General features: G+C 36.0%; 1 protein-coding gene across 2 annotated transcripts in view; it reads left to right on the plus strand.

Moving 5' to 3' along the window:
- The window catches only part of sgpl1 (sphingosine-1-phosphate lyase 1), a 70,193-nt gene that overhangs the window by 46,046 nt on the left and 7,013 nt on the right, over positions 1 to 17,134 (plus strand). For both annotated transcript variants that reach the window (XM_039755109.1, XM_039755118.1), the window contains exons 10-13: positions 1,722 to 1,868; positions 7,667 to 7,905; positions 15,088 to 15,234; positions 16,306 to 16,426. In XM_039755109.1, the coding sequence (XP_039611043.1) occupies positions 1,722 to 1,868; positions 7,667 to 7,905; positions 15,088 to 15,234; positions 16,306 to 16,426 (654 nt within the window). The remainder of the gene's footprint in view (positions 1 to 1,721; positions 1,869 to 7,666; positions 7,906 to 15,087; positions 15,235 to 16,305; positions 16,427 to 17,134) is intronic.

Below are 17,134 nucleotides of genomic sequence, written 5' to 3' on the forward strand. Positions count from 1 at the left end.
TCATTAATGTCGGTTTGGGCTGTATATTTACCTTCTGAGTTTTCTTTGGGTTCTCTGGATCCCAAAAGTGTGCATGCTAATTTTATGTTGACTCCTAATTGGCCCTGGATGAGTGAAAAACCGTGGTGCTTGAGGGTGGCCTAGAGTGGATTAGAGTTCCATGCATTAGGTGGATTTCTGCCTTAGGCCCAATGCTGGTTAACTAGTCTCACTTTCCCTATGACTATGAAAGGAAAAGATGCTATTTAAATGGTTGGCAAAACTCCATTGAATTCTCACCTTACTACTTGTATGCAAAGTTGTTTTTTTTTTTTTTTAATTAATGGAAATACGGATTCTTAACCAATGAATAAATGGGAGATGCAGATATTCAATTCAAAAAATGGAATTATGGGAATGTTCCTTTCCTTTTTATGATAAATGCTGCCTTTTGTAGTGTTAATATTACAGTGGTACCTCTGTGTACATCCTTAATCCGTTCCAGACCCTTTGACTTATACCAAACAGGATGTATTCCAAACAATTTTTTCCATAAGAAATAAAGGGAAAATGATTCATCTGTTCCCATGAAAAAATATCCTATTGTTTATTGGCATATTATACATTGATGGGGTTGTATAAAAATAATTTAAACACTGCTTAATACTAAAATACATAAATACCAAAGCAATTAGATGAAATAAATGAAAATTTAATCTCACTTTACTTTTTAATAACGTCTTTGTTTTTCACAATTGTAGATACCGTCATTCTCGGCATACGGTATGCAGCAGCCATGTCCTGGATTCGCATGCCACCTTCATACTTTTCAACAATGAATTCCAATTTATGCGAAAAAACACAAAATAACATGAAAATTTACAGAGTTATAGCGCGGGTTGTTCACTGAATGCTAGCAACTGCTATACTGACGCTTGTGGGCAGTCGTGGCTTTGTCTCGAGAGAGAGGTAAACAAGGGTAGCACGCAAGTCGTATTCCAAAGGCCGTATACCAAGCAAAATTTTTCATGTCCAAACAGGACGTATACCAAGTTGGACTTATTCCAAAGCGGACGTATACCAAGGCATCACTGTATTTTATAAATAAATGCATGACTTTTGCACATTTTCATCATATGACTGGATAATGGACATGTGGCTTATCCCTTAGAGTAACATGAGAATTTTTTCTTTTTTCCATGAATGTTTTTCACATCATTTGTCGTTGTGCAGCACAGGTCACCAGTAGGATCTGTTATGTAAATCACCAGATCCTCCTTGCCACCTTCTCTGATCTTGGCATCACTGAGACTATCCTCAGGTGGGTTGAGTCCTACCTCTTGTGCAGATCCTATCATGTGTCCTGGCATGGAAAGATGTTTAGGGTACACCAAGCAAGCACGAGGGTGCCCCAAGAATTAGTGCTGGGCCCACTCCTTTTCTCCCTATACATTTCATTACTGGGCCTTATCATCCAGTCCCATGGTTTCTGTTATCAGAGCTATGCTGATGATATACAACTATACCTCTTGTTCCATCATCTGCTAAGCAAATAAATGTAAAACTATATCAACTTTTTCTGTATGAAAATGATTTTTTTTTTCTTGGCCATCACTATACATGCGACTATACAAAAATATAATTTTTGGCGAGATTATTAGTGCTTTAGACAAGATGAAAGTGAAAATGCCTCTAATGTTCAGAAAGATTAGTAATTAAGTTATTTTCTTTTTTTTTTTCAGCTTGCTGTAAAATACAAAATTCCCCTTCATGTGGATGCGTGCCTGGGTGGATTTTTAATAGTGTTTATGGAAAAAGCAAACTACCCCTTGCCACCTTTTGATTTTCGAGTCAAGGGTGTAACAAGCATCTCGGCCGACACTCACAAGGTAATGAACAGGGAGGAAGTGTTTCTGCAAAGCACTATCTTTATGGCTTATTGCTTTGTGAGAAACTTCTCTGCATTTTTGTGTCATTTCTGTTTGGTCAATTTGTTAAGTGGGTGGTTGATCATATTCTCATCCTCAGGTTTAATCTTTGTTATTGTCTGTTTGATAAACATAGCCAAGAAAAAACATCAGCTGGAAGGAATATATTTTAGAAAATAAGAATCTGTAGCCTGGCAAGCTAATATTTGTAACATAAATGTGAAGTTGAAATGTGTAAACATGGGAAAATAGTTACTTCAGAGTGACTCTAGATGATGAAACAAACCTCTGTAATAATGAGGATGGTGACCTGAATGCAGTGGCAACCAATTGGGTAATTACAGTGAATAAGTGCTTTAATCTGAAAAGGTGCTTCAAAATATTCTAGTTTTCCTAGTGCTTGATTTTTGCTTTGAGTTTGACATCCACCCCAGACTTATAGCAGTTTTTCATTTTTTTCATTTCTGTTATTCCTCCAGCAATGTTACCTTATATGTTAAACTGTTGATAAACAAGTGGAAGTTAATGCTAACTTTACTGCACAATTCAAAAGGTGACTTCTGTTGCTTATCAATGAACATACTAAGATGGCATGAATTCTCAATTAAGAAATACAATAAGCCCCTCACTTTTTTTTAATATCCTGCAGTTACTTAAGCTCCAGATGTCTGTGTTTTGTATAGAGTTACATCTACAGTACTGATAGGAAAAATGGACCAAATGAAATATTTTATGTTGTTATAAATTAATAATAGAGTGTCAGCATGGTAGTGCAGTGGTTAACACTGTTGCTTTATACTGTACATCTAGCATCCTGGGTTTGAATCCTGTAATTGGGTCCTGCACATTGGGTATGTGTAAAAGAAGAAACAAATAAATAAAATAAATAAATAAATAAATAAAATCAAGATCTGACTTCATAGATTTTAATATAGAGTCCGTAAAAGTCAAATGTGCTTCAAGCCCATAATAAAACCCCACTAAAGTCTAAGAAACCTCCTGCAGCTGATGGCATTTTTTCAGTTGTACTAAAAGATCTCATATAAACCTTTCTTAGGCATGTTTGAGCAGTCACTTCAGAGAGAAGTACCAGATGGCTGGAAAATTGCAAATGTGGCTCTAATTGAGAGATTTATTGTTCTGTAACTACCAGTATATACCAGCACACAGTGTTTAGTACTACTGCTTCAAAGTTCCAGATGACCAGCTTCAAACCTAGTTACTGCCGTTATTGAGTTCACACATTCTACATTTGTTTGTATGGATTTACCGTGGTGATTCTTTTTCCTCTTACATCTCAAATACCGGCATGTTAGGTTAACTGCTGTTTTTAAGTTGACTTAGTGAAGGTGTGTATGGGCTTGTCTTGCAGTGGACTGGCATCTTATCTGTTATTGATTCCTGGTTGATGGAAGAATGGACAACTGTATTGCGAGACCGGATCATACTGTTGTTCTCTGTAAACTAAATTATTAAGTGCTTTGTCCATTTTTTTTTTTTTTTTGTGTGTAATGAAAGTGACATGCACATGTGTAAACAATGTTGTTATAAAGTAAATGAGCAGCAGATTGCATTTCTGTATGGTTGAACAGACACAATAAAAAATTAACTACTTTTGCTTCTTCAGAATTAATGTTAAAGTTTTAAATTGTGTAACTACTATATTTTAAAATAACAATGTTTGATAAAGTTAATGGTGAACACTTCTGTTTAGAGTATTTTTATTAAAGTATTTTTTGAACTATTTTTATTCAAAGTTATCAAGACATAGCCACACTTGTAATGAGAATTGTGTTTAGAGAAGACTGTCAGATGTAAATGTGTGCGGGATTGTAAGCTTCTCCTAGTCAGTGAAATCCTAATAAGCTTTCTCCGCGGAGAGCAGATTTGAAACAAGTTGATATATATTAATGTAAATAATTAACATGGTCAGGTCTAGTTTTCACATTGTTTATAAAGCTTGATCCCAGACAACAAAGAATGATGAAATCTTTATCTTCATATCTACTTAGAAGTCCGCAGCATGATGTAGAAGTGTACTGTAATGACAGTTAATCATTTGCTTATGTCCATAATAAGTATTAGTAATGGAAGAGTTTTGTTTGTGAGGTTTACTACGATTTAGTGGAAGCCAAATATACTCTTAGAAAAACTATTAATCCTGATAGAGTTGGGCAATATGGTAAGAAATGTGCCCCTCTAAAATGGGGTTCTTAAACTGTTTAATCTGAGGTCCCAAAATTAGAAAAACAGTATCATGCTGGGACCTAAAAAGAGGATTATTACCATAATTACAGTTGAACGACACAGAGGCAAATTACAATGGCCATATAATAAAAACTGTAAATGTTTATTTCCATTAAGGCATATTTCTCACATGAATACATGTATTACTAAAATAGAAAAGTGGAAAGCAAACATTGTTAGTAAAACAATAACTATTATTCAAAACAGTTAATAGATTCCTGAAGTATATCCCTGCCAGTATAAGTTTTTGGTGTAGGCTTTAGTAAAGCTTAGAGAAATAAGTGCTTCTTTATAATTGGTGTTTCACAAGGATAAGATCATTTTTGAAAGGACAGCCTGAATTATTACTTAATTTAGTCACTTGAGTCATGGTGCCATGTAAGGAGAATAAAACAGTCAAAAAATAATTGATTCCTTGTCTTAAATAACATTTTTTTAAAAGTAATGTTTTTCAAAAGAGCTCCACCATTAAGCAATACATTCTACATGTAAACAAACTGTTCGTATTTATTCAAGTGAAAGTATAAATCTTGATGAGGAATTTGGTACAGTCCAGTTTGAAAAGATTAATTCTAACAACTAATATCATGCTGAATGCCGAGGGTTCACCTGTACAGTCTGTTTCACCCTTCACATATTTTATGGTGTTCTTACAGTTCTCAGTGTTCCAACAAACACGTCTTTTACAGTACCAGTAGTTTTAAAGTGGTCTGATAAATTTCAATAGTGTTATAAGTATTGAATCACCTTCACTGTGATGCATTAAACTTGATACAAAATTTCCTTTGCACCTCAGTTTCAAATTTGGTTTTAGTGTGTGCTATAATGGCAATACATGCAATGAGTTACTGACCAGCTGTCCATGGCCTTTAGCCATACAACACTGCCACAACACAATATTTACCTCCACCTTATTGACTCGCTCCTCCCACAACACCCTAAAAAAATCAATTACATCTTTAAGATGTACATGTTATTTTCATTTTGACATTTCAAACTAGCCCCACAGACTTTTCACCTCCCAAGCACAGAAGGGTCAAATCAGTCTATTGCACAAGCTGATCTGTTCCATTCTTTGCTTGTCAGTCATCCTAGTTTGATTGTTTCATAGGTGTGTGAGGGGTGATTGTATCCTTGTCAATATATCTGAATATTCTAAAACTATAAGCAATTGGCTTCAGAGGTATCCTACAAAACTGGATCTTAACTGGCAGGTTACAAAAAGTACAGGTAAGACGAGAATTTTTTGTAGCACCACTAGAAACATGACAAAAAAAGATGTACAAATTTAATTGCTGTACACCATGTTTGACACATATATAAGAAGCTGGGACTGGACAATGGTATTATGATAATTACTGACTATTACCAACATTTAGTTAGCTGGCCTTCTTAAATTCATCTGATAACCAGAGATGTTACTCAAAGATGAGAGGACATGTCAGAAGACCAAAGAGGCAGACTTTTGTCTCTTAATTTACATCTTTTTGAAGCAGTGCTCTCAAAGAATGGTTACCTGTTTTAATATAAATAATAATTATTAATACATCCATTTTTTTGAAACACAAAACTAGAAGGAATGTGGTAATGTTCTTGCCGTATGACTAATGAGAGTTCCTGAGTATGGGTTACAGTACAACTCGAAGCATGAGAAAATGTGATCGGGGTTAATCGGAACATTCATATTTTGCTGTTTTTATAATTCAATTCAGACATGGTGATTGAAGATCAAAGATAATTGTTTTTTTTTTTTTTCCCCCTTTTTTGACGTTTCATAATGTCCTGTCTATTGTTACTGAGCATTGTGAGTTATTTGTTGGATGTATTGTTGGAGATGTACAATACAGTAAGGAGGTTTTTAATGCTGTATTGAACTAGGTTGAATTTCTGGTCCAATCACTGCAAGTCAACTTTTGTTCATTCGTGTTTTTTTTTCTGGGTGCTCCAGTTTTGTCACACATCCCAGACATGCGCATGTTGAGTTGGGACACTAAACTTCACAAGTGTGATCTAATGTGGTTGTATGCATTAATATACACAATGAGAAATTGCAGTTTTTTTCCACAGCTGATTTCTGCATTAAGCCTACCAAGGCCAAGATTGGCTCAAGCCGGCTCAAAATGGATTGCTGAAGGGTTAAACTTGTGGTATGACCCTCATATTTCCCAGTGGGGGCTGGGTGGTCTCATGGTCCCAGAAACCCTACAGACTTTTTTTTTTTACTTTATTCTTTGTTAGCTTTAGTATTGCCTAATCTTATTTTTATATATTTTTTCTTTCTTCATCTTGTAACACACTTTGAGCTACATCATTTTTATACAGATGATACTCAACTCTAATTCAATGTTAAAAGTGGAACTTCATCAGAGCTTTCTCAGCTCTCAGCAAATTGGGACTAAAATGCAACTTAATAAAAAGAGCTCCTTCCCAGTCAATCTTGGCGGTAATCTCATCAGACCTGCTACTACTGCAAAGAATCTTGGTATCATTTTTGATTCCTCCGTCTCTTATTCCGCCCACATAAATCTCATTAAGAAACTTTGTAACTTTCACCTCCATCTCATATCCCGTGTTTGCTCTATCCTCTACTTTTCTAATGCTGAGAAACTAGTCCATGCTTTTATCACATCCCACATTCATTATTGTAACTCGCTGCTGGCAGGTGCCCCTTCTAATCTTATATCACAGCTCCAGCTTATTCAAAACTCGGCTGTAAGAGTCCTTACTCAAACCAGCAGCAGCGAGCACATAACACCCATCCTGCTCCGTCTTCACTGGCTCCGTGTGTCTTACAGAATCGAATATAAAATCCTACTAATAACATACAAAGCCTTAAATAACCTTGCGCCAAAATACATCAGTGACCTTCTCATTCACTATGTGTCTGCCCACTCACTAAGGTCCTCTGATTCTGGCAGTCTTATTGTGCCTCACACTAATCTACACTCCATCGGTGACCGGGCCTTCAGCTGTATAGCGCCCAGACTCTGGAATGACCTACCGAAATTAATCAGGTCAGCTGACTCCATGAATTCTTTTAAAAAACAACTCAAAACTCATCTGTTCAGGAAGGTTTTTAGCTCTACTTGACTTTATTCCCCTTCTCTCAGTTTACCTCTCTGTCAAGATGCTCATGTGTGTGTGCTAGACCATCAATTCTGTTGTCTGTTAGGCGTTTTTCTTCTTTTTTTCTCTGAATTCACTGTCGTAATCTTCTTTATTTATTTATTTGGTTTATACAATGCTATATACTGTATACCCTGCCGTTCTTTCTTATATACTGTAAGTGCCTCGAGCATGGGAAAGGCGCTATATAAATAAAATATATTATTATTATCATTATCATCATTTGTATTAAAACATACTATATAAATAAATGTTGTATGAACCTCATATTAAAATGTTTTTGAGGGCTAATCTTTTATTGAAAAACATAATATAAATAAATATTTAACATTAAGGCAGAATACTGATTTTTTTTTTTTTTTTCTTTTCTCTTTCCTTATAAACAGTATGGCTATGCACCAAAAGGCTCATCGGTAATACTCTACAGTGACAAAAAAATTCGGCACTACCAGTTTTTTGTGGCAGCAGACTGGCAGGGAGGAATTTATGCCTCTCCAACCATTGCTGGCTCACGGCCTGGGGGAATCATTGCTGCTTGTTGGGCCACCATGATGCACATGGGAGAGAATGGATATATTGAAGCCACAAAGAAAATTATTAAGACAGCAAGATACATAGACACTGAGTAGGTTTTCCTTACCACTTTTTTTTTGTATTTGAAGCCTATGTTAAGTAAGTGCCTTGGAGCAGTGAGTTCCAATTTCAACCCAAGGCTCCCCCAAAGCTTTGCTTATATTGATTGGTAATGTATGCATACAATTAAGGGAGCACATTACACAAAAAGGTGAATGAATTGGAAAATGACAAAAGAAAGTTAAGAACTTAAAACTTTGGTAAAAATAAATATTTCCAGATTTCTGATGAATGAAAATTTCACAGTACTGCTGTTTCTTTCTAAATGCTGAATATAAAAAAGACCAGCTAATTAAACAGTAAAATTTGTTAGGAAAGTTTCTTACGGATTGTGGAACTGCTTGGAGCAAATACCAGTGGTGAAAGGTGTCCTTGGAACTTGGAAACCACTGCCTTAGTGGAATTTTTTTAAAGATATATTGAGTTTTTACAGTAATTGTCCAACAGAAAAAAAATAACCTGCTTGATACTTTTAACTGGAGAAAATGTTTGCTTTAGTATACAACTTTTCACTTGTTGTCCTGAGATGTTATTAGGTGAATAATTCAATAAACTTAATTGAAGAGAAAGGCACTGAAATAGAAAGCTAGTTTAACAGTGAAAAGCAAGAATGGCAATGCCAGTAATACCAATCTGTTGGTGTCTAGCATAAGTATGGGAAGTTTTGGAGAGATGGTATCTGTGTGAGGTAATGGTCCTGGGAGAAATTCAGCTTCAAGCGCAGACTGCATAGAAGCTGTTCTTAAAATAAATAGTGGCGTAAGGGGTAATTTGCAAGCACAGCATGTAGTTGTCAAAATTTGAATGAGGATTGCTTTGGAGAAAGTAGGCATGTTTTTGTGTTCATAAAACTTACTTATGAATGCTTTGAAATCACTTCAGTTTTTGTATCTGTTTAGTGCCTCTGAATTACCGGTATGAGAAAACCCCTACTTATGTTATACTGCTGAACTTGTCTTGATGTCTTGTTATGCAATACATCAAGCATTTGGGTTTTTTTCCCCACTGTTTATTTTCCTGTAAATCCAAAAAAACTAATTTTTTTGGACCAATGAGCCATATTTTGATCTATTTCATCTACTGATATACATATATTATATACTACTACCTCATGAAGCAAATCATTAAATTTTTTTGCAGACCACAACTTATGGCAGCTTACACTAATCCAGACGTTTTCTACATTGGTGACACCATAAATGCAGAGTGGGTTGCGAAGTTGATCCTCCCAACAGTAGTGAGATAGGCATTGATGAAACTGAAGGAGTTGTCCCTATTTTACACTTCTAAAGAAGCCTGTCTTATGTTGGCTGTTTAAAGAAAACTGAATTATCTATTTCACTGGAATAAAACAGAATCAAGATAAATTTTGTATGACTTGAGGTTCAGCTCAGTAAAAAGTTTGTTAATTAATGAGTCTTTGCTGGCTTCTCTGCATTCATTAGTTAGCCAGGGTAGATGGGAAATTTCAGAACACCAGAATCTGATGTTTTGAACAACAAAACCTCAGTTATAAAGTTCTAAATCTGGACATGCCATAGCATTTATATCTTTAGGACAACCACGTGCAGAATGTCCTAAACAGGGTTTCCTATTATTGTAGTTAAATTTGGATATCATGCGTCTAAATTTGGACCAGTATTTATTGGGTGGGGGGTTCATCTTAGTCATAGCTTTACAAGATGGGAGCAACATGTCAAGATAAAAGTCCAGATTTAGGCTACTTTTATCTTCAGTAAACATTATTTAATAATTGTGTAGTGCATTAGAGAAGGGAAGCAAAGAAATATCAATGCCAAGGTATCTGAACTGCAAAGCTGTTTGAATATTGCAAGGAGAATTCTCTAGTGTGCCTTTACTGTTAAGGAAAAACAGCATATTTACTTCAGTTAATCTTATAACCAAAAACAATGCTCATACCACATTGATAGTTAATAAAACTTATGGTAGAGTTATCTAAAAGCAAAAGAATATCATCTCCATATAAAAACATGAGCAGTTTTACAGCCTTTAACAGGAGATGTGTGAGTTGCAAACTAAAATAGTGAGTAGGTCCAGAAACATTGGCTTTTGTGTAGTATATAAAATATGTTATAGTCTTTGCATATGAACAGATTGGAAGTCTTGAAAGGGTAAATCCTGTCAAGTAAGGGTGCACCAATTTAGTCATCACAATATCCAGCTAATATTTCAGCTAACAGTTTAATGTCTGAATTAATTAAAAGAGGGAGACCTTTAACTGGAGCATAATGTGGGATTCTTATTTTGTTTAAGAAAGTATAAAAATACTGTTTTGTTTATATGTCTTATGTGACCCTTAGCCACTATTTGAAATGCTGAATAGAGACATGTGCTGTGTCTGTATCTTTAGTGTACTCCTTCAGTTTTCTCCTGCCCTGAAGCTTGCACAATTCTTACAGATATTGAAGAAGCCAAACCCTGAACATTTTATTTGTTCCATTTTTCATCCCATCTCTGTCTATCTTGTTTATTGTTCTACAGAGTTACTGTGTGTTTCATCTTGACTTTATACAGAATCAGGGGACTTTGGGTTTTCCTCAGTGTGTGATTACAATGCAAGTAAAACCCACAATATGTTTTGATTCACCAGTACAGTATGTGTAAGAATACATATGTAACGGACTACAGCAAAGTTAACTTCTTCCTGCATTGCTGTTTAGCAAGCCCAAAACCAAATAGTGGTTGTATCTATCAAACATGCGTAAGGTGGGCACACACAGCACACAGCAGTGAATATACCATTAGTGGAATGTAAGGTCATAAAATTGAGCAAAATTTTAAAAAAACAATACATTTAACAATTACTCTGCTGTAACTTTAACTTAAATTGCATGCAGCTACCAAATGTACTAAAGCATTGTTGATAATGCAGCACTTAATATTCAGTTATCAAAATATTTCACCATAGATAAAATAAAACTGAAACAAGGGTAAGGCATGTTACTGAAACTTAAAAATACACATATACAAAGGCAGTAATGGTGACCTCGCCTTTATAAGAACAGAACTTGAATAGTTAGTAAACTGAATCTTTGCAAATTTATGCAGTTTATATCACAGTGCTTTGATAAAAGTGCATGGTGACAAGTCGTGTATGGAAATGCACACAGGGACAAATATGCTCAATAATGTTTTTTCATTTAAGGTAAAGTAACACTTTACTTTTTAATATATACAGTACAGATATAAATGCAATTTCAATTATCATTTATAAGCTATTTTTAACTTGTATTTTTACCAATGATTAGTTACTGGATTGATTATTTTAATAAATAAGTAAATAAATAAATACATGAAAAAGAAAATATGGCAAAACAGAATCTATAACAAGAGTAGCAAAGCCTTTCAGAAAGCACAAAACCATGTCAATAAAAGAGTAACTGTGTACTATGAAATGTATCCATAGCAAAAACTCTAAAAGCAGCAGGGCTATTAAGCTGAACATGCAGCAGGGGAAAATATGCATAGAATGCATCAACATTTTTCTCAGTAAATCTATTTCTGATGGGGCATGAAATTTGAAATTTTCACAAGTTGTGTTGGTAACAACCCAAGTAATCCAGACATACAAAGAAACCGAAACAAATAAGTCCATAAATTAAGTTGTGTAATAAAATGGAGTGACAGATAATAAGTATTGAACACACTTACTGAAATTTACTGTATGTAATACTTAGTAGAAAAGCCTTTGTTGGTAATGACAGCTTTAAGATGCCTCCTGTATGGAGAAACTAGTCGCATGCATTGCTCAGGTGTGATTTTTGGCCCATTGTTCCACACAAACTGTCATCAAATCTGGAATATTCTGGGGGCCTCTTCTATGAACTCTTCAGTTCATTCCATAGATTTTCAATTGGATTCAAGTCAGGTGATTGAACGGGCCATTCTAGCAGCTGTATTTTCTTTCACTGAAACCAGTTGAGAGTTTCCTTGGCTGTGTGTTTGGGATCATTCTCTTTGCTGAAATGTCTACCCTCGTTTCATCTTCAGCATCCTGGTATATGGCAGCAGAGTCTTATGAAGAATGTCCCAGTACATTTTTCCATTCATCCTTCCTGCAATTATATGACGTCTGCCAGTACCATATGCTGAAAAACAGCATGTTGGTATGGTGTTTTTGAGGTGATGTGCAGTGCCATTTCTCCTCCAAATATGGTGTGTGCAATGACATCCAAAGAGTTCAATTTTGGTATCATCTGACCAGACTATATCCTCCCAGTATTGGCTTGTCCAAATGTTGCGCAGCAGACTTTAAACAAGCTTCAACATGCTTTTTCTTCAGCAATGGAGTTTTGCGCAGTGAGCGTGCATAGAGGCCATGGAGGTTGAGTGCATTACTTATTGTTTTCTTTGAAACAACTGTACCTGTTAATTCCAGGTCTTTCAGAAGCTCTACACAAGTTGTCCTTGGCTCTTGGACAACTTGTGTCATTATTCTTTTGACTCCTTGGTCAGAAATCTTGCAAGGAGCACCTGGTCGTGGCCAGTTTATGGTGAAATGATGTTCTCTCCATTTCCGGAGTATGGTGCTCACTGGAACATTCAGAAGTTTAGAAATATATCCAATGCCATCAGTATGTTTTGCAACAATAACGTTGTGAAAGTCTTGAAAGAGCTTTTTGCTTTTACCCATCATGAGATTTTTCTTGTGTGACACCTTGGTAATGAGAAGTCTTTTTATGGGCCATTAATTACAATAAAGTCCAGCTGCAGTCAGGTCAGTTTTAGGCCTTGGATGGATTCAGTGACCTGAGACATTCTGAGGCCCTTAAGATGATGCCCCTGTCAGCTGCATCACTTTGAATCCACCCAGTTTCCACGTCTCCACCCCCTATGTTTGTGGTACACTTTTGTACTAATTGTAGTATTATAGTAATGTTGGCAAACTAAATGTTTGTGCAAATAATATTTATAAATAACAAAAAAAAAGCTTTACCATTACTGTTGTGCTAATATAATAAATGTCTCTTCGTACTTGCTCAAGGTCGCGAGCCAACCCCAATGGGCATGCAAAGTCGCTCAGCTAACAGAAAAGGTCTTAGCTGGGTGACTCAAACGATTACTTCATACCTCTTCATGCTTCTGAGGGTAAGTGCGTCATTCCTCTGGAGCATAAACACTGCCACAATTAATGCATTGTCAATTAGTACTAATGACATAACACACAGGACCATAAAGACAGTACTCAAAAGCGCTCCTAAACGTCTGGTGTGTAGTATTGCATATTTTGACTGTTCACACAAATTATGATTTATTCGATTCAGAGTCTATAATAATATGTAGAGTTAATTGTAGCTCAGTGCAGCATATCATTTATTCTTCTTGGTCTTCTTCCTTAGCATTTCCCATTTGTATATGGGGTGAATCTTATGATTACCAGTGTAGATCCTTAGCCACAGAGCCACTACTCCATTGAGTGCAGCATATAACTAACGTATTAAAAAGTACAGTCTCATGAATGAGACATGGCAAACACAGATATAAAACATGTACTATAAAATGCAAAATGTTAAGATATTTTGTTCAGTTTGTTTCAAATATTTGACACCAAAACAACTGCTTCAGATTTAGAACTGAAAGACCTTGATAGTTTAGAAGTTTAATAAATGCTGAATACACATTTGACTTCAAGAACTAAAGGGAGTTGAAGTTGGCATGAGGGTCATGTAATATAGGTGTCAATTTATGGACCTCATAGTGGCTGAAGTGCTCAGACCTGTCCGAGGCCTAAAACTTTCCTGACTGCAGCTGGACACTTCTCATCAATTAGGACTAAACCAGCTGATCTTAATTTGCACTGATAGGGAGAAGGGTAGCTTTCTAAATACTGACATATTTTAGAGGGTTTCTTGGCTTTTTGCACCTCCTTTTCTTCATTTGTTTAAATACTTTTTCCCCAGTGTCATCCCACTTTATTACACAACTTGATTTATGGACTTATTTGTTTTGATTTCTTTGTATTTGTTGTTTACTTGGGTTGTTACAGACATCTGGTGAAAATTTCATATCAGTAAACCCATTAGAAATATATCTACTGAGACAAACATTTTCCCTACTGTATCTTGATTTTGATGCCTCTAGCTCTGTTGGGCAGTTATCCATAAGTTCTTCAAAATTAATTAACACATCATAAGTCACAAAACTTAAAGATAAGAACTTTTGTCATTTTGTAAGGGTTAGGGTTAACCCTAGTTCCTGTACTTTTTTCAACAAAGATTTTTTGTGACAAAAAAAGCAGTGCACTAGCTGTGATGCTGGGAGGACAGTTTTGCTTTCTGGTAAACAATGAATTGTGAATACCTAGAATAAAGAGCAGAGTAGTATTATATCCAAAACATGCGCTCATTTGTCAGTGCAATTTTTCTCCCACACCCTTTAGCTCTGCTGCCCAAAATTGCAGTGCATTTCTGTCCAGGAAAGTTGTCAAATTTTGAATTCTTTCACCAAGTGATTCTTCCTTTATGTAAATTTTTACCAGCTCAAATACATGCATCAAAAAAACATATATTAAAGAATATTTTTTAAGAATTCATTTTGGGGTGGGGACAAAACATATCAGGATGAGGAGCCTTGGCCACCGTAGATAGAAAATAACCTGTTAAATCTTTTTCTATTAATTTACAAAGCTGTCAGCAGCACATCCTTACCTGTGATTCCACTTCCTTCTCCTTTTAAAGCAATTGTGCCATCTCCATGCATGAGTCTTTGTAATGCTTTTGTTACCATAAAACATGTACAATGTTATAATAATTTTTATAGGTGTTGTTAAAAACACACACCCACCAATAATTTGTGTTCTTGGTTAATGTGGCCAACACAGGTTCTAGGCTTTAGTTTACTATATTCTTCTAAATGATCTCATTCACATTATCACAGGTGTTACCTTTGCCGCTTATTTATGCCCATTATTGGTTGTATAAAATCTTTATATGTTGTGTTCATTAAGGTGACTTGATGATTTTTTTTTATATATAGAAATTTCAGTTTTAAAATTATTCCATTTTCATTTATCAAGTATGTTTTTGTGATCAAATTTTTATTTGTATCAAGTGGCTTTTGGGTATATTACCTTCCTTTATTCACGTTAATATTTTTGACATATATACAGAATAATCCAGTTTGTCTAATTTATTTGTTTGTTTGTATTTGACAGGTTGAGAAAGATCAATGGAATATTTGTTTTTGGAAAGCCTGAAGTTTCTGTGGTTGCTGTTGGATCTAATGTCTTTGATATCTTTCGTCTATCCAATTTACTCACCAGCAAGGGATGGAACTTAAACACACTACAGTTCCCTTCAAGGTGAGTAAACACAACTTGGAAAAGATTTGCTTATAAATTTAATTGTAATGTGGTAGTTTAAAAGTGGATATACAGTGGGTACGGAAAGTATTTAGATCCCCTTCAATTTTTCACTCTTTATTATATTGCAGCCATTTGCTAAAATCATTTAAATTAATTTTTTTCCTCATTAATGTACACACAGCACCCCATATTGACAGACAAAAAAAATTTTTTGAAATTGTTGCAGATTTATTAAAAAAGAAAAACTGAAATATCACATGGTCCTAAGTATTCAGACCCTTTGCTCAGTATTTAGTAGAAGCACCCTTTTGAGCTAATACAGCCAGGAGTCTTCTTGGGAAAGATGCAACAAGTTTTTCACACCTGGATTTGGGGATCCTCTGCCATTCCTTCTTGCAGATCTTCCCCAGTTCTGTCAGGTTGGATGGTAAACGTTGGTGGACACCCATTTTTAGGTCTCTCCAGAGATGCTCAATTGGGTTTAAGTCAGGGCTCTGGCTGGGCCATTCAAGAACAGTCACAGAGTTGTTGTGAAGCCACTCCTTCATTATTTTAGCTGTGTGCTTAGGGTCATTGTCTTGTTAGAAGGTAAACCTTCGGCCCAGTCTGAGGTCCTTAGCACTCTGGAGAAGGTTTTTGTCCAGGATATCCCTGTACTTGGTCGCATTCATCTTTCCCTCAATTGCAACCAGTCGTCCTGTCCCTGCAGCTGAAAAACACCCCCACAGCATGATGCTGCCACCGCTGAGGAGAGGCAAGACACATGACAGCCCGCATGTAGTTTGCTAAAAGACACCTGAAGGACTCTGAGATGGTGAGAAATAAGATTTTCTGGTCTGATGAGACCAAGAGAGAACTTTTTGGCCTTAATTCTAAGCGGTATGTGTGGAAACAACCAGGCACTGCTCATCACTTGTCCAATACAGTCCCCACAGTGAAGCATGTCCCCCACCCCCCACACTCACTAAGCACCCCCCACTCACTAAGCAAGAACATTTAAACAAGCATCATAAATTGCACCTCTTCTTTTTTTCTATACTGAATAATATGATTTTGTTTATATTATAGCATTCACATATGTGTGACATTATTACACACACATGCAGGAGTTGCCCAGCAATTTATAGAAGATGTTAAGAACTCAGTAAGTGAGATTATGAAAAATCCTCTGGAGAAAACAACTGGAATGGTGAGTAATTACACCAGTATCCATTTTTTTAATTTCTTTTCATAGAAAGGGTTTCATTTGCAAATATTTGATTCTGCGCTACTGCAAAATCACACATTCTTTATTTTTCTTTATTCTGTAGCCCTGACCTAAAGAATTATATTTGTTGTAGATTTCACAGGGCACTTGCATTTAATTTCATTCTTCGGGACATATCTGGTCTATAGTCTCTTTTGTGGATAAGCAACTTTCAAAGATTATTTATTGTTTTAGATTTGTTATTACTTTTTTTTTTAACGCAGTTGAACTTCAGGCCCCCTTTACATCTTTATTGTGTTTTTCTTTTTGCTATGATGTTTAATTCCTTTTTCAAATCTGTAAAGTTGTTTAGAAATTGATATTTCATTCTAGTAGGTCAGTTTTCCCTGGTGTTCTGTGTTTCCTATAATTCTTTTGCAGTCGTTTTATTCCATCCATCCATCCATCCTCTTCTGCTTATCCGAGATCGGGTCGCAGGGGCAGCAGCTTGAGCAGAGATGCCCAGACATCCCTATCCCTGGCCACTTCTAGTTCTTCCAGGGGAATCCCAAGGCGTTCACAGGCCAGCCACGAGACATAGTCCCTCCGGCATGTCCTGGGTCTTCCCCCAGGCCTCCTCCCGGTTGGACGTGCCCGGAACGCCTCACCAGGGAGGCGTGCAGGAGGCATCCTGATCAGATGCCCGAGCCA

The sequence above is a fragment of the Polypterus senegalus genome, chromosome 1, assembly GCF_016835505.1.
Source record: "Polypterus senegalus isolate Bchr_013 chromosome 1, ASM1683550v1, whole genome shotgun sequence".
Classification (NCBI taxonomy): domain Eukaryota; kingdom Metazoa; phylum Chordata; class Cladistia; order Polypteriformes; family Polypteridae; genus Polypterus; species Polypterus senegalus.